The sequence below is a fragment of the Nelumbo lutea genome, chromosome 8, assembly GCF_056320005.1.
Source record: "Nelumbo lutea isolate HS-2025 chromosome 8, American lotus-T2T, whole genome shotgun sequence".
NCBI classification, from domain to species: Eukaryota; Viridiplantae; Streptophyta; class Magnoliopsida; order Proteales; family Nelumbonaceae; genus Nelumbo; species Nelumbo lutea.
In genome coordinates this window covers 14,478,520-14,500,440 of record NC_142691.1, presented here as the reverse complement: position 1 = coordinate 14,500,440, position 21,921 = coordinate 14,478,520, and the positions used below count along the sequence as shown (strand labels likewise).

At 35.9% G+C, this 21,921-nt stretch overlaps 1 protein-coding gene across 1 annotated transcript; it reads left to right on the top strand.

Moving 5' to 3' along the window:
- The first annotated feature begins 10,105 nt into the window (after window positions 1-10,105).
- SHS1 (Mitochondrial substrate carrier family protein) lies at window positions 10,106-20,379 on the top strand. Its single transcript, XM_088959707.1, has 3 exons — window positions 10,106-12,261; window positions 19,468-19,629; window positions 19,719-20,379. Exons 1-3 carry the CDS (start codon window positions 11,680-11,682, stop codon window positions 20,190-20,192), a joined length of 1,218 nt encoding a protein of 405 aa, XP_088815833.1. The 5' UTR covers window positions 10,106-11,679; the 3' UTR covers window positions 20,193-20,379.
- Window positions 20,380-21,921: the final 1,542 nt, after the last annotated feature.

Genomic DNA, 21,921 nt, shown 5'->3' with positions numbered 1-21,921 from the left:
GCTCCTTAAATAGTTTATGAAGAAGTATGAAGAAAATGTAGGTGTTGGTTCAGAGAATGCACCTTGAACAGTCACAATTTCAAACATTGTGACTGTTTAAAAAGTAGTTAACAGCATCTAAAACGCCTCATTGCGCCGCACACATGCGCGCACACACGTTGCGCGGTATCAAACCACCATACTCTCCTCTATTATTTCTAAGGAGTGTAAATTAGCTCATATTAAAATACTGAAAACAAAGCTTATAATTTTCCAATGTGAGATAAGTTCAAAACTAGGTTTTGTAAGAGAAAAGCTAATTTTTCAATCAAGTGTGTAGGTGCAATTTCTCATGTAATTGACCAATCAAACCCATTGGATTTAATCTCTTATGAGATTAAAATCCAACAGTATGTACCTATTCTTCAATCTGCTTTTACAAATACATGTTAAAGGTGTTTATCCTTTGACATAGAGTGACATGGCATAGCCATCATGATTTAAAGTATTAATATTTATCATCTTTGGAACTAACTGATATACGTGTGGCATGGATGGAATGGTCAATACACTTGTTTGTTCCACCCTTATCATATCAACCCATATTGAGCTCGTATTGGCCGATACGAACCAAAACTATAACCGTATTGAATCGATAAAACCAATTTTCCTTTACCAAAACTTCTTTCTTTAATTAACTCTAGTTCTCTTTCATTAATGTTATGTGTAGATCTTCACAAACCATTCAATATCAATTTATAAACAAACTTGATTTAGCTCATTCCACATCAAGCTTTGAGTGGAGCTTGAGCCCAATATATAAACTTAAATGATATTAAACAATAAAAATTTATGGTTTATTTTTTCTAATTGGCTAATCTCCACCCTTAGCCTCACTAATTTATATATTTTTATGAATTGAATTGAAATATACAATATATATATATATATTAAACTATGGACTTCAACATACAGGTTATTATTGGTTTTTAGTAGTAATGAGCTGAACAAGTTTTTTTGTTTTGTATATTTTATGATTTTAATGTTAAATAAGCAAGTTACTATACTTGGTTTAACAATATTAGGCAGTTTTAATGTGTTTTTGTAATTTTTAAATGTCAAACAAGTAGGGAAATATTAAGTTCGAGCTTGAGTAGACTTGACTCACGTCGAGTTCAAATGTACGAGCTTTTAAGTCAAGCTGAATTCAAGTCAGTATATTTCTAACTCAATCAAACTCAAGCCTGAATTTGGGCCTTATGCTTTTTTATCAAGCAGAGCTCAAATGGTCTAATATTCAGCTCGTTCTGCTTGTATCCGCCCCTTATTAATGTCTTTTATTTCATTAGTTTTCATATTTAATTCCTTACTCATTAGTTCAAGTTTTAACTTATTTTCTTCAACTAAGTTGTGCATTCTCTTTAGTTGGCCATTAACTCTCTCTAATATACTTAGGTTATGTTTGGTTTGAAAGAAAAAGTAAGAAAATGAAGGAAAAGACAGAAAAACCAATACAAGGGTAGTAAAGGTTTTCCCTTCCTTTTCCTACCTTATAAATCCAAATAGTAACAAATATAATCAATTAATCTGCAAGTGAGGAATTTAGAGCTAAAAAAGAAAAGGATGCATTGATTGAGAAGGCTAGGTTGATGATGATAGATAATCTCAATCTCACTTCTCAGATCCGTGATGAAATCAAGCCAATGTAAGATATTAATTGTCATGAAGGAGTCAATTTCGATTGTCAAGCTGGATATGCCAAACTTCTTTGCCAAAATTATCGCATCATTGATTGCTCTTAGATCGGCCATCAAATTGGTGCTCATATGTTATATCTGTTGAAAAAAGCAACAATTGATCTACCATTGTAATTCCTAGGAGTGGCAACGGGGCGGGGCACCCCCTTCCCGTTCTTGCTTCGAAGTCACGATACCTTGTCTCGTATCGGCTTTATTCTTTGTGGTGGGGCGGGTTATGGGTGGGGCATCCATTCCTCATCGGGGATGGGGAATTTCTGAATTTTTCCCGCTCCAAGGCAATTACTTAAAAATTATCTATTTTATAGACAATTTATACATAAGATATAAGAATTTGAGGACATTTTAGAATTGAATTATAATACTTTAGGAATAATTCAAAAATAAAATTAAGGGATCCTAGGATTTTAAAATTTTAGGGAAAACTTAGAGATATTTTAAATATCAATATTAAGCCTAAAGATATTTTACAAATTTACCTTTGAATTCGGGGTGGATTCAGCGAATTATATACAAAATCCATCCCCGCCCTATACTCGACTCGGGGAAAAAATTATTTTTCCCATCCTTATTTAAGGTCGGGGAAAACCCGCACCGTTCGGGGTGGGGGCCCGGTTTTACAGGGGAAATTACCGTCCTTAGTACTAACTCCTCAATAAAAGGATTTATATCAATCCACTAACTAGTTCATACTTCACATAAACTATAATTCTATGTTTTTATGTTTTTATGTTTTTATATATTTTTTGTTTATGTTTATTTAAAATCATCTAAATTTTGTATCATTAATGTATTTTATAAGATTTGTTTTTTTTAAGAGAACAACTTTTCATTAAAAGAGGCCATAGCCCCGGAAAGGTACAAAAGAGGAAGATCAATTCAACCAAAAACAACAGACAGCAACGCAAGCCCAAAACAAAGACTAATAATGAAAGACAACGGAATAACAAATGTAACAGATCAGGAAAAGAAACAACCAACTGAAAATAACTTTCAAATTTAAATAAGATTTATTTGATTTAATTGCCAATTGGTATTTCTATCAATAATGTAATTAAGTGGTGTGTTGTAAGCTAAGACTTGAAAGTTAAACAACAAAATATGGCCTCAAATGTTGGGTCAAGTTGGGTTCAGTATTCCTTAAGTTTTAAATAAACCCTAGTATGTTGTTGAACTTCTTCTATTCGGGCAACCCAACTTATATTTGGTAGATATCAACATTTATCATAGTTGTTGAATTGAAGAGAAAAGGATTTGGGACTATTAATTTTTTGACAACGTTTAAATAATTGATAAAGAAAATTAGATGACACTCGAAATACATTTGTGTCCTTTTCAAATGTCAATTAACGGTAGGTTAACAGCTGATTAACAGCAAGATTAGATTGTCACATTTTTAAAAGTTCAGATACTGAATTATAGAATTTTAAAGCTTTAGGACCAAAGGGACACTAAAAATTTTCCATAAAACAAAAGAAATGAAGATGTTAGGTTTGTCAATGCTTCCCATGTGTACTAATTGTATGGATAGGTGACTCCAATTCATTGGTTGGTCCCATGATCCTTGTTAGGTGAATTTTATTTTCTCTTATTACTATTCACTCCATGATCAACAAAGTGTATCTCATACACATCATAAACCAAAAACAAAACAAAGCAAAGAAACAAACAAGGTATCCGGCTTCAAAGTCAGGTCCTTATATTGTTTCAAATTTGACAAGCTCTGTCTCACTATAGATATATAATAATATATAACAAGATGTGGCTGCTTAATTATCAGAAAGGTTGGGGGGCTGCAACTTCATGGACCTGGCCCTTACCAATTTAAATAATTTAAATTAAAATAGAAATGATATCTGTTTCTCCAAATTTGACTCAGAATCTGATGTAATAAGGCATTCCAAATTCAATCCACTTATAACCAGATCAAATATATAGTGCCACCCTAATCTCATAAAATCTTACACTTATATCTACATTAAGTAAACACGTATTCGTTATTAAAAGTTGGTTTGATAGTTCCAATTTTACTGAAGGGTTACAGATTCAAATCTCATAAGGCTGTGTTTGGATTGATAGATTGATAGAAAATAAGAATGTTAAGATTCAACATTCAACATTCAACATTAAAAAGAAAGTGCAACACATCTTGCCGTGAAATGTTTGTCTTTTAGTGAAAATATAAATAAATTAAAAAATAACCCCAAAAAAACGCTATTACCACTAGGCAAGCTCTTTATTATTTCCACTCCTGTATCCACAAATTCATTGTACGTAGACTATATTAAGTTACATTAAAATTTTAATAATGGAGTAGCAATAGTAAAAAGTGGAGTGAGCAATACTTTATTCGGTCAATTGTGACCAAGAATTACAAAGTAGATGCCGTTCATATCACAAGGGGTTAACCATTTTTTATTGACATTTATTAAATAATTATGTTAGAAAGAGCTTGTTAAATCGTGGTCCCAATCCTGAATATAAGAGGAGGGTTGCGTTAAATTGGGACAAGGCTTCAAGGCTTAAATGATGATGATGATATTTTAGATGTATGATGATTATAAAAATATATATTTTTAATTTTTAATATATTTAAAGAAAAATCCCAGTTTTATAAATAATAAAAAAAATTTAAAATTTAAAATTTTGATATGATATGCCCTATCAAATATATGTATCATGTCGGCAGGTGGTGGATATGCCTTTTTGTTAAAGACTTCTCCAAAATCTGTCAATTTTTCTTACCAAATAAAATCTGTCAATTTTAAATGTTAAATAATATTTAAACTGACCCCTGATCAAAATACGGAAAAAATATATAAAAAAAAAAAGATTTTTATATCATTGAAACAACCGATACATATGTTCGTAGTTCGTACGTATTGGATGAATAGATACTTTGAACAATGATGAAATACAATTTTACTCTCATTCTCAAACCAATTTCTTTGCCCTTTGAAAACTAATTAATAATTAGAAAATGATCAGAATTACAATTTCTGGGATGAGTTTTTTTTTTTATTACTGTAAGATAATTTAGCCTCGACATGCTTGATCAATCCCCTATATTCTTATATTCTTACCTAAAATCTCCTTTAAATGTTATTTCTAGGACCATGCTGATTATTCTCATGAAGGCATTACTTGACAAGTGGGAAAAATCTGATCCACTAACTTCACTGAGCAAATTTTTCTTTTCTCCCATATACTTTCGTGTTCATCAAATGGGAATCAAAAGTTGGAATAAAGATAGGAAAGGAAGATAGGAGCTAATAAAAAATAGTCCAAACAAGTTATTCATCAAGTACTAAAATTAGGGTCCGTTTGATTTGCAGGAATAGGGGGTCTAAAATTGGAATTGGAATCGGAATCAAAATCTCGTTCTCCTATTTGAAGGAATGGCCATTCCCTATCCCTCCCTTGGGAATGAAATTCCATTCCTACTGATTTTAATTCTCATTCTTATTCCTACCTGAATCAAACAAACTATGGGAATGGACCGTTATGATTACGATTCCAAAGAATTTTGATTCCGATTTCAACTATAAACCAAACGGACCCTTATAATTAATAGGTATAAAATTTAAAAGAAAACATGATACTCTTGATAGAAAACAACAGTGGGATAAGATTCATGTATATGGTCCCAAATAATTGGGATTAAGGCTGAGCTGAGTTGGCCTTAGTATAGATATAAAACATTTAAAACTATTAAACTATTAATAAATAATAAGGATTTGTCAAACAAATTGTACAAAAATTCAAAAAAAAAAAAAGAAAACATTTTAGACTTAGATAGGGGCCATTTGATAATGGTTTAATTGAATTACTTATCACTCTGCTTTAAATGGGTAAAATAATTAAATAGAAATAAAGTTCAAGGATTTTTGCAGCCATTAGGAAGCTTACAACCTTCTAATTAGTTTATTCAAAGGCAAAGCAATAAATCATTCAATTCATTTACTTCAGCTATTATCAAACAAAAAGCTAAACAAGATTTTCCTTTCTTTTCCTACTATTTCACACCAAAATGATGTGACCTTATCCTCCTACAAATTCAGAAATATAATCCCATTTTTTCTTGTCCCATCTTATAATATTATATATATAACTTGGGAAAAAAGAAAAATATTCATTTTAATCCCTTTATTTCCACAAATCAAATCCAGCCTTGAGTCAACAATGGCCAAAATTCTTGAGATTTAACACCCTAGTAGGCAATATATATGATTCAAAGTATCGATACATCGCGTGTGTATCGGGTGTTTCCATCACTTTTGAACCTTTCCTTGGTGTAAAAGACATGCATATTATTATACTTGTTTGTTGTTCGTTTGAAAATTTTCAATTCAATGGCTGTTATTTGTTAAGGGAGGACCATTAAAACATATAGACACTGCTTGACCAAACAAATATAAACCATATACAGATGGCTAATGCAGAAACCTCTCATTAGACTGTTAATCTTGAGTTGTGATGCAAAAAATCCCATACATAACCCTAAGTCCCAAATGTAACAAAATGCCAAACATCAATGCTCATCTTGTGCCCTAAAAGATAAAATTGTCACTCATGGATGATTTCCTTTTGGAAATAAAGATTTTCATTGGCAAATGAAAACAAACACATAACAAAGGACGCAACAAAACAAAGAGAAGAGAAAAACATGGAAAACTATACAAACACTAAGAAAACAAACAAACTACCAACTAACAGAACCACATGCTTCAGGGAGGAAGAAAGCTTTTAAAAGCAGGATTACTTTGTAAGAATCCAAATCTGCTCCTCACAAAGAACTTTTCACACCAATCTCACAACATATCCCAGCTGCACATTGAGATCCTATACTATACTAGTATGTTGTTATTCATGGGGAGATGTTCTCAATGTATGGTTGGATGTGCTATGAGGTCGGTGTAAGGAGCTCTGTGAGGATAAAATCTCGATTCACTTTGTAAATCCTTGGATAACATTCCTAAACCCAAGCTAGGAGATGGTTTCACACTACCACTTAGGATTGTCAATGAGTCAGGTCTAGATTGAACTGGAACCTACTTGACAAAAAATACTAAGGAACTGAAACCAACCTGATTGGTTCCTTGGACAATCGGGTCTAACTCGGTTGACCTAATTATAATAAACCTATTGAAAATAATATATATATATATGTGTGTGTGTGTGTGTGTGTGTGTGTGTGTGTGTGTGTGTGTATTTATCCAGTTTCAAACTGATAATAATCGGGCAATAGATTAGGAATCAAAACTGACCCATCAATACCAAAACCATCATCCCAATTGATTCAGGTCCATCAGGCCGGGCCCAACCCATTGACAGCCCTATTGGCACATGCTAACAATATCTCATGCACCCCATCTTGCAAGTTCGTCATCCTTACCTTTCCCTATCTTTTCTTTCAAACCAAACACTGAAAATAAGTTTCACATTGTCACATGCCAAATTTAAGATATCTAAATCTAAAATAACTGGCCAATTATCTATAAGAGCAATAAATGACTTTTTGTTTAAAGCATCCACAACTATTTTTGCATCGCCCTAAGAAAATAAGATGGTGTTTGGTATCAATGGTGTTTTTTGGAGCCTGGTGCTAGTTCAACACCATATAGGAGTTTAACAGAAAAACACCAAAATGATGCATAGTTGAGTCGTTTAATTGACAAACGTGTCTCTCGATTTATGTGAGAATTGTTTATCAAAAAACACAAACAAAATGATGTTTTTCATTTTCAAGGGCGTTTTTTTACTATTTGGTTTATATGGCGCTTAATGGCGTCTAGTGGCACCTAGGCCATGTTTGGGAGTGCTTAAAAATAAGTGTTTATTTGGGCGGAGACCACACCGTTAAACACTTATTAGTGTTGGGGAAATAAGCTTGAAATAAGTGCTTATTTTAAAAATAAGGGCTTATTTTTTAAGCCCAAATTTCTAGCTTTTTTAAGTGCTTATACAATAAGCACTTATTCAATTTTTTTCTCCCATAATTGTCCCCAATAAATTTTTAAAATACCAATTACAACTCTTTCACAAAAACAATTTTATAAAGACACTTTTATAAAAGCACTTTTACGGAAGTGATTTTATAAAAGCACTTTCATAACAATATTTTATGACAGTGCTTTTACCAAAATACTTTTATGAAAGAACTTTTATAAAGTACTTTTATAAAAGCACTTCTATCAAAGTACTTTTATTCATTCACTTTGGATTGAAAATTTTGAAATTTTGAAAGAAGAATGTAGGATAAAAGAGTCACAATTGCTTATTTAAGTGCTTATTGGAGAAAAAGACCATCAAACACCCAATATAAAATAAGTGCTTATTTTTTAAAATAAGCACTTGAAAAAGCTGGATGCAAAAATAAGCACTTGAAAAAGCTGGATGCCAAATGTAAATAAGTATTTATTCGAATAAGCACTTATTTTTAATATAAGCGCTCCCAAACATACAATACGTTTATTAAATAAACACGGCTGATACTTAACATACCTTAAGTTTGTGAATACATGTCATTCCCTAATGCAAAAAGTTTAGCATATTCAGAAAAAGAAACATAACAAAAATGGTTTGAACACCAGACTAGACTGAATGGTCTGACTAGTTGACCCAAAAACCGCTCATGGCTTTGGATCCTGTTTTGAACCCCAAAACTGTCCAACTGGGCTTCAGACCAAACGGTCAGACCATTTGATCCAATAATCGGTGGCCAGAATGGTTTCGTTTCTGGTTCATTTTTAAAACCATGATAATAGGAGTCATGTATACCCAATAAGAAAGAACCGGCATAACTTTTAAAATTATTCCAAAACCGTAAATACCCTACCTAACAAAACTATCAAAGAGACCAAAAAACTTTCCCACCAACCGTATTTCAGCTCGAACAGATCCTCAATGTCATTGTGGAGGAAAAACTTTGGCTGTTTGTAAAAAATAGTTGGGCTGTTTTGGGAGACTTCTATGAATGACATCTCATAATGAGTGTGAGCAAAAAAATATACACTCAATATTTTTTTTAATTGAAAAGAAAAAAAAGGACCTGAATTAGCTAGGTGTCATGTGCAGAGCCTCCCAAAACAGCCAAAGTGAAATCCAGTGTGGATGATTGGACCTCCCTTTTTTCATATGAGGGGTCATTTGATAAGAACTTGGAGGGACTGAATTGAAAAGCTTATTGCTTTGTCCTTTACTAAATTAGTTTATAAGGAGTCATAAGAAAAAGCTCAAGTTTGATAAATTAATATATTCTTGATTATTTCATTGTTTATTTACTTTATTCGCTAAAAGACAAAGTATTAAGCCTTTCAGTTCAGCAAATTTGACCCTAAGTTGTCTGCCCTTTAGGCTTAGTTTGGAAGGAGTATAAATGCAAATATGTAGGGTGTAAAATCTTATATTTTGTATTATTTTCTTTGTACTTGCATTGTACATATTTGCATTTGCACTCTTTTTAAGGAAGAAATATAAATGCAAATATATAGAGTGCAAAACCTTGTATTTTGTATTGTTTTGTATGTATTTGCACTGTATATATTTGTCTTTGTATTCTTTCCAAACTGAGCCTTATGGTTTATTTGAGGTAATGCAATATGATGTGAATGAGCTAAATGTCATGTCAAGCTGTGTATGTCAAACCAGTAACTGATTTAAATGCAATATTCAATGATATATTGTACAATATGAATTGTTTTCTTGTTGTCGGTTTTAAAAACAAATAAAAACCATCTGATTTGAAAATAGATTGTTTCTCAAAATAAAACTAAAAAAATGTCTTAGTTATGTATTTTATGTTTTCAAAATTAAAATAAAAAACATGTTCTTGAATTCCTAATCCCAAAAATGTCTTAGTTATGTCATTCAAAATCAATTTATTTTTGTGTTTGAAAGACATGTTTTTATTTTGTTGCCGGGGTGCGGTGATTTCAAAAACAAATAAAAACAAAAATGTTCATGCAGATTATATAAACCCTAAAAGTGCAGAAGGTGCTAATTTTTTGTACATAGTTATGTCATTTGCATCATTAAAGCAACCTATCACAATGACAGGTTAGGTTTACCAAACACAAGCTATGTTGCTTAGGGCGGTTTGGTAAAGCTAAGTGCTGAATTGAATGAATTATTTTTTCATCTTTTAAAAAAAAGAAAGGGCAAATTTTTTAAACTATCCCTTTACAAACTCTATTCTTATTGTTTATATATTATGTAAAGCACCTTCTAACAATTGACTAATTACTGCCCAACCATTAGAGTTCTGTCACAATCCGTCATAATCTGCTCTCATGTCACACCATGTGATTGTTACAGACATGCTCAGGAGCATGTGCTTACTTTTACTCACCCCTAGCGCCAATGCTTACAGATATGCTCTTCTTCTCAATATCTCTAGTTTGGGGAGAGAAATGGCAATTTCCGTCTGAACGAAGCGGGTTACCAATCCACTCAATGACAAGGTGAGGAATTATCTATGTGGGAGAGATCACTGGAATACCAACTATGTTAGTAGCGGGAGTGAACACAATGGTGATGACTCTCCTTGTCTCTCCAACCTCGTTCATGGCTTCTTGGAAGATAGCACTGAGGTCATGCAACGAGAGGATCAATCCGACTTAGATCATGATTTCTTCGGCAGTGAACAGACTGATGTGATCAAGGATCTGGAGAATGCGATGATGGTCGATGGTGAGGATTCGTTTCGGCAGCTGCTTGTTTCTACTCGCTTCAAAGCGATGGAGATATTCTCTTGCTTGAGACTGAATAAGGAAGCCTTCCGATAGGCTATGGTTTATCTGTGAGATTTAGACTACAATGCTAGGATTTGCAAGACGAAATGGGACAGCTCCGATGGGGTGACCACCGGGAGCTACGAGTTCATCGACGTAGTGAGGTTGATGTTATATGCAAGCGAAATGGTTTAGACCGTACAAGAGAACAGTTAACCAGGTCCCATTGTTGACAGCATTCTCGGTCGGTTGATAAATTCGCCGCGCAATGCAAGTCCGTCAGATTCGACGTTGTATCTAACAGTACCAGTGGTCGTTTCGTCTGACCAGTGACAAATCATACATGGTTTGGCATTTCATTTTTTTAGTACTTTTTTTGAAAATTTAAATTAAAATAAAAGATAAATTTGACATTTCATTTTTTTAGTACTTTAATACGTCAATATAAAGATAATATATGAATAACAAGGTTAGAGTTTGTCGATTAACTAAGAACGTAGTGAGATGAAATGATTAATACAAATTTCCAATTTTATTCTAAGAAGAAATTCATTTCAGCCATTTCAGGCTTTTCAGCCGTTTGTCTGATCTAGTGGGTTTTCACGCTTTACCCTAGACATCTAATTGGAATCGCTTTCAAATTAGGTTAAAATGGTCAATCCAAAGGGTAATATATATATATATACATAACCGCTCTCCAGTGACCTACTTCCCCCGTTCTCCGTCTCACAAAAAGTGCTTGCAAAAATAGACTGACACAGTTCACTAATAAAAGAATAATTCTCAAAGGGGTAGCTTTGCATTGTATAGAGATTAGAGAGGTGTTCACCATCCCTTCTCCCCGTCTCGCGTGGGGTGAGACCGTGAGAGGAGTTGTCATCTATTTTTTCGTTTTTCTTCCTCAAAATCCTCTTGAATCATCCGCTCCCTCTTCGATTCTTGCCTGAACATCGAATATTTTAGATGCCCATATTCTCAACTTCACTTATTCGCAGGTTCTTCAGTCCCCCCCCTCCCCCCTAAAGAACGTCCTTCCCCTTTCTTTTTCTGATACCCATCTGCTGAAGATAGCGTTTTGGTGAATGCACATCTGCCCGAAAACGAAATATTGTGTTTTCTGATACCCATCTGCAGGCATCCGAATCAATGAAAGAAATGGTTTTGGGTGCCCTGGAAACCTGAAGGAGTCTTCGTGTGCAAGCTTGATATCAATGGCAAGAAGAAGAGTGCAAGGTCTTGAAGGCAAAGGGAATGGGTTCTTCTCGAGTTCTGGAATGGGCTTACAGTGGAATCTGCAAGACGACTGTTTTCACCCAGGAGGCCTATTTGCAAGCGTCGGTCAGGTGGGAATGGGATTTGGCGTTTCTCCCAATTCTCCAAAGCCAAGAGACAATGGTTTGAAGCTTCCATACACCGACCTATATGTCAAGTATGTCTCTTCACCGGAATCTGGGATGCGGATTGTTGGGATTCCGCCAGAGACGGCGGCGACGGATGAGGCCGCGGAGGAGTTGGAAGGAGTAACCAAGAAGAAGAGGAAGGGTGGCCTAAAACTTAAGTTGAAGATAAGGAATCCTTCGCTGAGGCGGTTGATCAGCGGAGCGATCGCCGGTGCTGTCTCGCGGACGGCGGTTGCCCCTTTGGAGACGATAAGGACGCATCTGATGGTTGGGAGCAGTGGACATTCAACAACTGAAGTGTTCAATACTATCATGAAGAATGATGGTTGGAAAGGCTTGTTTCGGGGTAATTTTGTGAACGTGATTCGAGTTGCTCCGAGCAAGGCCATAGAGGTAAGTTATAGAAAACTTTGGTGTTTCCCTGTTTCGACTTCTTACATTTTTTATGGCCGTTGATGAATTTCTTGTTTGAGTATTTAACCAACTTCGAGTCTATTGGATACGATATTTTCTATTGGTTGGTTTTTGTTGGTTTTGGCTTATAAAAGTTCTCACTTTTTATTCAGAATTACTTCTGTCTGGTGGTTGATTGATTCACCTTTGTCGATGCCCTTTGATAAGTGATATACTCATGTAAGGAAAATATGGGTTAAGCATTTTTCTCCCCTGCTAATGAGTTGGCTGCCTTGTCAATTTATCTCAAGATGTGACATTTGCCTAAAACATTGTGAACTTGTGATGCTCAAGGTTTCATTTAAAGTGAAAACATGCCCTGTCTCAAGCCCCTGATACCTTTACCTTCATTAGTATGATCATGTATAATATTGTTTGTCCTGCAACAACTACCCTTTTTTTTTCTCTTTAAGGTCATTATTTATTCCTTCAAGTTTAAATTTGTTTTCTGTAGCTTAGAATCACTGAAGCAGGCGTTACTGATAAAGGAACTTCATATTTTATTTAAGCACACCACTCATCTGCCTAAAGAGCAGATTCCTTGGTTCATTAATTGATCATTGCTTTTTAACTAGCATTTTTTTAGTTGGGTTTCCATTTCGAGAAATAAAATCCAACTAAGTTCTGAAGCTTTTAACCTTCAGAAAATATTTTAGCATAAGGAGGTGTTTATCTATTATCCTTTATTTACTCTTCTTCCATGTTCTCCAGAATAAGAGCAGGAGGAATGGAAACCCATCTGTGAAATGAGAAACAAAAATATGTGAGCTCACTATGTAATCTGACAGTGCTTACAAAGTATACAAGGCTTATGACTTGAGGGTCGTGGGAAATGCCTTGTGAGTCTACCTCTGGCTTATGACTTAAAGTACAAGGCACATCCACCTTCAGATGCCTAAATGCCTTATGCATGCTTATAGATGCATATGTATATGTATTTTTCTGTTTAATAAATCTATGCGTATATGTATATCCATGCATTTGTGCTCGTATCTATGCTTTAACACATTTTAAGAGGTCTTATTTTGCATTTCAATCTTTTTTTCCGGTCATTAAATGGTTTATAATAATGTGACGACTCTAAAGTTTTTTATATTTTTATATTTCTTTTTTATGTGATCAATCAATCATTTATAAACTCGTCCCATGTAAAATATGTTTCTGTTGTGCATGTTTCTATATTTTTATCATTTTAGTTTTGTGCTTTCTTGTAAAATGAGAACCCATTACGATTAACTCTCATGCATCAAGGTTTACACCTCAAACTAATAAAAGGTCCTGGTGCCTTGCTTCACACTCCTGTATTTTTAAGCACTGATTTGACATGATCTGTTCCAGAGGAAGGACCTAACGAAGATCCTTTATTTGTAGATTTTCCCTTAATAACCTATATCTGGGTATGCTATGATGTGCAATGTGCCAACAACACTTGACAAAATGGACCATCCTGGGTTTATTGGTTGTAGGCATTTACTGTGCTCAGTGCCTCTTGAAAAGAAGCCTATCAAAAATCTGTAAAAAAAATTTGCATGTTTTTTTGGTATTTGTTATAATTGGAATGTTGGTGGTAGTTTTGTACAAGTATCAGTCTGCTTTTCTAAACTTCATTACACTTTAAGCTATGGCATTGAAACTGATGATCCTTATTCTCAATTTGTTTCCAATACTAGTTTGTCATCTGGGATTATCATCTCAAACCCTGTGAGTTCTACTTCAATCTTTGTAAGTGTTTTTTTTATTGGAAATGGTAACTTCATTAAATAACTTTCCAGATTTAAGTACAGCTGTCAACCCCCAAGTAGGTGTTGAGCCCCAGTTATCTTTCTTACAGAACTGCCCAGAACATACTCTCCCTCACAGTCCTTTGCCCATTAGCTGATCTCCTTGTCCATTTGAAGCATGCACCAATCTCCCTTGTTGTATTGTGGATTTCCCTTATGGGCTGTCTATAAATCCAGGCTCCCAACTTACCAGATTGCAGCCACTCAATCAACAATTTAGAGTCTCCCTCAATCTCAATTTGGTGTAACCCCAACGGTTTTGCACATCTTACACCTTGAAGCAAGGCCATCACCTCCGCTCTCAATGAGTCCCCCGCTCCTATTGGTCCTGAAAACAAAGCCACAAAATTCAATTCTGCCATTTTCATCTCTGAGAACTCCTATACCTGAAGGGCCCGGGTTGCCTCTTGAACTCCCATCAAAATTCAATTTCACTCTTTGTTGTGTTGGTGGGGACCACAATTCCTGCATAATAGGTTTCATGGAAGTTGTAGAAGCCACCATTTCCCAATTCCTGTAAATGTCTTCAGCTGAGAAGTCTTTAAACAAATCCAAAGTTTTCAACCAATGAATAGTCATAATAATTATCCTTTCTACAATTGCCTCCTTGGACTTCTCCACGCCTTTAAAGATTCTATTATTCCTTTCTTCCCAAACTGACCCTAAGATAGCTGCTCTTGTGGCTCTCCACATTAATCTTCCACGCCTCTTCGGTTGCCTGAAAAAGCTTGGGTCAAAAAGGCTTGCCACATCTGGGGGAGGTGTCCACCTACAACCAAAGATAGAAGAGAACCAAGTCCAAATAAAGCATACAAATGGACAAGAAATCAATAGGTGTGTGATCATCTCACTAGATCCCAAGCAGAGGCTACAAACATGGGGTGATAGGCAAACATTTGGCCTTTTTCTTTGCAACAAATCTAGAGTATTGGTTTTTTGGATAACCACCTCCCAACAAAAAGCCTGAACTAGGGGTATAGGCTGACACCAAATCTCCTTTGAAGGAAAGCTCCTTATAGGGTTTGTTGATTGAATGAGGATATCAAAAAAGGAAGAGCAAGTGAATACAGCAGAAGGGGAAGGTTTCCAAATTCTACTGTCCACACAAGATTGATCCTGGTATGTTGATCCTAGAAGTTTAATTAATCCATCCACCATTGTCATTTCTGACTCCCTTAGGCCTCTCCTTAAACCCAAGTCCCAAGAGTTATCAGTAAAGACCGAAGAGATCACTTTTCTTTTATTTTTAGAGAGTAAATAAATAAAAGGGAACCTTTCATTAAGGGGAGTGTCTCCAACCCAAGCATCTTCCCAAAATAAGAACTTATTTCCTGCACAAGCATCAAATTTGACATAAGGAAGGAATGAAGGTAAAATACCATGAATAGCTTTCCAGGGAGAGCACCGGGAAGCCCTTGGGTTGACTCCTGCATCCCAACCATTGCTTGCCAATCCATGAATTCTAATAATCACTCTATGCCAAAGTCTATCCTATTCCAAAGGCAATCTCCACAACCATTTCCCCAATAATGCTGTATTTCTTAGACCAAGATTTCCTATTCCTAGTCCCCCTTCATCTCTACTTCTAGAAACCACCTCCCACTTCACTAGGTGGTCTCTTTTGGTGTCTCCTGGTTTCAAAGGAAGTCCCGCATAATCTTCTCTAGCTAGTTTGCTACTTTCACTGGTATCCTAAAGGTAGATAGGAAATACACTGGTAAGTTAGCCAACGTCGACTTTATCAAGGCTATCCTACCTCCCAAAGAAATGTAAATTCTCTTCCAATTCGCAAGTCTCTTTGTAAATCTCTCAATCACTGGGTACCAAAAACTATCCATATTAGGATTTCCTCCTAAAGGTAGTCCCAGATACTGTAATGGCCAATCTCCTACCCCACACCCCAATATTCCAGCTAATCGAATCACCTCTTCACTCCCTAAGTTTACTCCTGCCACACAACTCTTGCCCCAATTGATCTTTAGGTTAGAGATCCTATCAAATTTATGGACTATCCTTTTTAGGTTCATGAGTTCTTCAGTTTTCCCTTCACAAAACATAATAACGTCATCTACAAATTGTAAATGTGTAATCGCCACTTCATCCCTTCCAACTCTCCAGCCTCTAATCATATTGTTGGCATCCCTTTCAATCTTTGTAAGTCAGGTGGTAATAAATGAGGTTCTAGGGTGTGTAACCACCAAGCTTGTTACTTTTTGTTCTTTGAAGGAAGTAGCAAGCTTGTTTTTTGATAGAATTTGTTTCATTGTCCTCATCTTAGCTGTGATAGATAAAAACAATGGGAAGCAGCAAAACATATTTTTTATCAATTGAACATCTCTCTAACTTGTGATACAGAATGGGGTACTTTTTTTTTCTTTATCTAGGAGAATTACAGGTATTGGTGTATTGCACTTTTAAAGAGTGGAGAGTTTTTCTTAGAGACTTCAATCTGTTGTTTGGTGATAAAACAATTCTGTTTTCAGTTAATTGGATCTGTAGAATAAAATGTGAGCCCCATCCTTTCTACACATCCAAACCCCAGCTAATCATTCCCATGACATCACAAGTACAACCTTCAAACCACCTGACAAGTGAATAAAATCACCAAAAAATTCTACTTGACCCCAAGCCATATGAGAGAGAGAGAGAGAGACAGTGCACACCAAGCCCTTGTGAATACCTCAACATTGGACGGGTAACTACCATACTTAAACCTGCCAAAAATCCTCCGCCTCTGGCCTCCCATCAAGCTGCAGTGGGGGAGGTAATGTTGACCCTGGCAAAGGTAGGTCTAGAGGTTAAGCCAGGGTCAGGGTATGAGAAGGAGGGAAGTCAAGCACTCAAGCTGATGAGAATATTCGATTTGTCTCAACAAGCTGATAAAGTTAAGGAGGGGGATAAAGTGGAGATTAATAGTTTGGTGGACAGGGAGGTTAGAATCGACAAGTGTTTAGGGCTTTTCTTTTGGGGATGTGAAGAGTTTGCTAGAAGAGCTTTTGAAGCTTTTGAAAAGAGCAAGAGGTAAGAGAGTGAGAAGAAGTTGTGACGGAAAGAAGAAAAAATCTGGCACGAGGACAATGACGGATGTGACGAGGCATTTGAACCTGAAGATTCAACACTTTTTTAAAGTGGGGGTGCCCTGTTTTTCTTTGTTAGCTTGCATGCTGTTGTAACCCTGTTGTGTTTTGTGATTTGGGTGTTATCTTAAAACACCCCTGTTTGGGTTGTATACTGTTTCTTACTTTTACTCTTCAAAAAAGATTTTTTTTATTTGCTTGTGGGAGCTTTTACTTTTCTGGGGCGGGGTGGGGGGATCTCAACCTCTTGCTAACAGCTAATTATAAGTTAAGTCTTAATTATCTCCAGAGAAGAATCAATGGCAAAGACCACTGAAGGATAGGTGGTCTTGGATTCAGGAATTGAAACTTACAATCAGGATCATCTTCTTTTCATCAGGAACATCAAGTAGTTACCTCCCATTCCATTGTATTCCTACAATGGATTGATGTTCTCTTCCCTTGTATTCCTACAAATTTCAGTGAAGCTTGATCATTCCATTGAAATAATTACCTTCTCTATTACCAAATCCCTCTCTTGGTTTATTCTGATAACTTCTAATGTCTTGTTCATTTCTCTTGATAGCTCATCCATTTTTTTTACCTGATACTTGGGATAACCTGGTTCAATGCTAAAGGCATGGTTAAAGCAAAAGGTTCATTCCATCTTTTATGTGGCACTAACTGAATTAGCTGGGTTTATGCTGCACTAACCGAATCAATGATAAGACTCCAAACCAGTTATAAATACATGGGGCCCACACTGAAAGGTTGAATGATTGTGGGCCCCATGTATTTTAAGACTGATGTGGAATCTTCTCATTGGTTCCACAGCCTGCTGAACAACTGAAGTGTTCAGCTAATCCTATCTCAAACTAACTCAGCTGACTGAACCTTCAGCATGACCTATTTGAATCGTCACTTTTTGTTGTTACTCATTTATGTTTTTTTTTTCCGCAGAATTCTGCGATCTATCTACCTGAATTTTGATCAGTTTTTTTGGGGACCATAAAACATGGAAACCTACGAGGAAGAAGGCTTTCAAAAAAACCCATTGGTATGAGCATGAGAACAAGGGTCTCATGTGAGAAAGATTTAACCTGACTGTAGAAACCATGTGATCATTAGTGAAGTTTTGTCATTTTACTCAATAAGATTAAAGTATCATATAGTTTCAAGGATTGTCAATATTCCTAATCATTAGAGAAGCACATGTGCCTTATCATCAACAACACTCGTGCTGTTCATCTTTGTCTTTTGTCTCCTTATTTTCATCGTCAGTTCACTCTTTTTTCACCTTGTCTTTCTAAAGTAGTAAGTGAATGATGGAATCAATCAATCCATATTTGTACCTAAAAAATGGCTTTCCTCCATCCAGTAGTACTTATTTCCAACTCAGAGTCAAAGTCTTGGATTTATCTAGACAGGGATCATCTTGTATTGATTTCTCCGTCATTAACTGTTACAGTTACCAAAGTAACATCTTAGATTTGAGGGCCAATAAGTTGGCAGCAAACCTTTCAAATTGAAGGCCCAAAAGATTCTGCAACTTCTGATATTTGATCCCGTGGAATTTAATCAACTTTTGTTCAAGAATTTTGAGAAATACCAGGCCCATCATATTTTTTGGGAATTAATACCCTTTGAAATTTGCATAATACAACTCCTTTATTTTACTGTCTGTTTATGTTGTAATATTTCAATGATTGATCTGCCTCTTGGACAGGCTTTGGGTCCTTTCTGGTGGATTGTAGGCAACCCAATTGGGGGGAAGGGTACTTCTGATATTGATGCCTAACCTGCTAACCGTTACATTTGTTACACAAACTTCAAACTGATTTTCTTTTTTTCTTTTTGGTTAATTGGAAGAGAAAGGTGCTACAGAAGCCCTGGGGTAGCACATCCCCAACAAACACCTAAATTTAAATACAAAAGATCTTCAAGAAAAATCATAACCAGACTTGTACATAAGCTTGGACATGAATGATAAATTATAAGAAGACTTGGACGTAAACTTAATGAATGCCCCTTGAGGTGACTCTTCTCTTTGTTACATCTGTAATATGTGGACTAACAAAACTCAGGAACAAATATTGGACATGATGATAAATTTGTAATGCTTGGTATTTCAGTATAATTGATCTTGGTTTGATTAATATATATATATATATATATATATATATATATTGCATGCTATCTTTTTTTTTTCCTTTTTCAATAATTATCCCATGCATAATTTGGTTGACTGTTATAGCATATATGCTCCCTAGATGCCATATTTCCATTTTCTGAATGCCTGCCTTTTGCAGTTGTTTGCTTATGATACAGTTAAAAAGCACCTCTCACCAAAACCCGGGGAGCAACCCAAACTCCCTGTCCCAGCTTCATTGGTTGCGGGAGCTTGTGCAGGAATTAGCTCAACCTTGCTTACTTACCCTCTTGAGCTACTCAAGACTCGATTAACCATACAGGTAGGTAAACTTGGAACAGGACCTCCATTGAATGCCTCATTTGTACTTATTTACATGGTAGTTTACTCTTCTGTTTGGAAAAATTACAGGGGGACGTGTACAACAGCTTGCTCCATGCTTTCATGAAAATTGTGCAAGAGGAGGGACCTGCAGAGCTATACAGAGGTCTCACCCCAAGTCTAATCGGCGTAATCCCATATGCTGCCACCAATTACTGTGCATATGATACATTACGGAAAGCTTACCGGAAGATTTTTAAGCGGGAGGATATCGATAACCTTGCAACCCTCCTTATTGGGTCTGCAGCTGGTGCAATCTCAAGTAGTGCAACTTTCCCACTTGAGGTGGCTCGCAAGCACATGCAGGTGGGGAATGTGAGTGGCAGGCAGGTATACAAGAGTATGCTTCATGCTCTGATTAGCATACTAGAAAAGGAAGGGCTCCCAGGCCTTTACAAGGGGTTAGGTCCAAGCTGCATGAAGTTGGTCCCTGCAGCTGGGATTTCATTCATGTGTTATGAGGCGTGCAAGAGGATATTGGTGGAGAATGAGCACGAAGCATAGTAGTGTAGTGTCCATAAACAGGAAGGTGGGTGAGGCATTGGTGAATGGTGAAGAGGCTTTTTGAAGAAATAAGTGACGCTGAGTTATTTTTTATATGCTTCTGTGGACAAATGAGGAAGCGCATACATACAATGACATTTATTTTGGGTTCATTCAAATATACAACTTTCATCTGGTTTTTTCTTCCCTTGTCAAAGGATTCATTCAATTCATCCCAAGCCCCAAATTTAATGAGCTATGTTATGGTGAGAACTGGAACCGATTTTGAAGCCTGCCTTTTTTTTTTTCTTTTTGGCCTCAATTGTCCTCTCTCATGCCGCCTCAGATTTTGTAGCGAAAGTAAAAATTTTAGACCCATTCACATGGTTGAGAAACTTGTTGAAAGCTCCCTCTTGGGTGGGTCCAGTTTCACAAACGGTGGTAATTGTGCAGCATGTTTAAAGGGCGCTGGGATGAGGTTGGTCGAGCAAATACGCCTATCCTCAACCGCTATACCATTTGCTTAAACTTGACGAGAACATTCTAACCTTACCAAAAAAACGAGAGAAAGAAAATATATATTATTTTGAACCTTAAATAAGGCTGCATTTGGCATTCCTTATCTTAAGGACTTATCTCCTTGCAGTTAAAATGCACCTGTGAACAATGAGTTTTTAACTGCAAAGAGGAGAAAATCTAAGTGTATAACCAGACTCGGTAACAGTCATCAATTGTGTGCAAAAAAAATGTAAAATTCATTCTTACCTCGTTAAACGAGTCAAGTGTATAACCGAGTCATTACTTTTTTCTGATTCTGAGTCTCATGTTAACTCTTCCCCCAATCTCTATAGTTAGATTTGCCACTGTATATACTTGAAGAAAGAGGAACATAGAAGAGTACATTTTTTCCCTTAAATTAGTTTATTCCGAGTATATACTTGTCAATAATAGGAGATCTTTACTCCTTTTTTATAGGTAGCCAAAAACAGGCACCTCTGTTACTGTAAGAAGTCCTTTTTTCTACTGTAATTTTTATGCTCCCTGAGGTTGCAGTATCCGTTTGTCCAAATTTGAATTGGAACCCGATAGGGGTTAGACATTAATCTCAATCAATCGGTATACTTAATTAGATTCAACGTGGATCGGCCCCTCATTTGATTGGATCCCGACAATCGACAACCAATAAATCGCTCATGCCCATGTACAATTAAAATTTCATCCGTTGGTAAACCAAATACACCCCCAAATTTAACCATATAGATTATTACCTAGGCTACTTGAATGAGTGCACCCACCTTCGGCAGGTTATCAGAAACCTGGATACATCCCAATCAATTTGCGTTAAATCAGTTTTGGGCTGTGGACTGAAAAAAAATAGTTTATAGTAGACTACTAGGCCATGACACATTGAATCCAAAACACAAGCCTTCAGCCAAAAATGACAACAGGCTACACGACCAAGTACACAGAAGATGAGCATTGATTGGTTTTATGTTGAAAGTTATGGTTCGTGAGCCAAATTTTAAAAATATTAGAAAATCAATAAAAGGACAACGGGAACTGCTCTCTTCAACAAGACTGTAACTCGGGTTGATACAAAGCCTAATGCATCATCCTTTACCCCGCTTTCATATGCATCCAAAACCAAGGGGGAAACGGAAACCATCTCATCTATATCAAATCCTAATTCTGCCTCAAAATAGGCAGATCCACAAATTAAAACACTAAAGACAAAATTGTATCCTTCAAA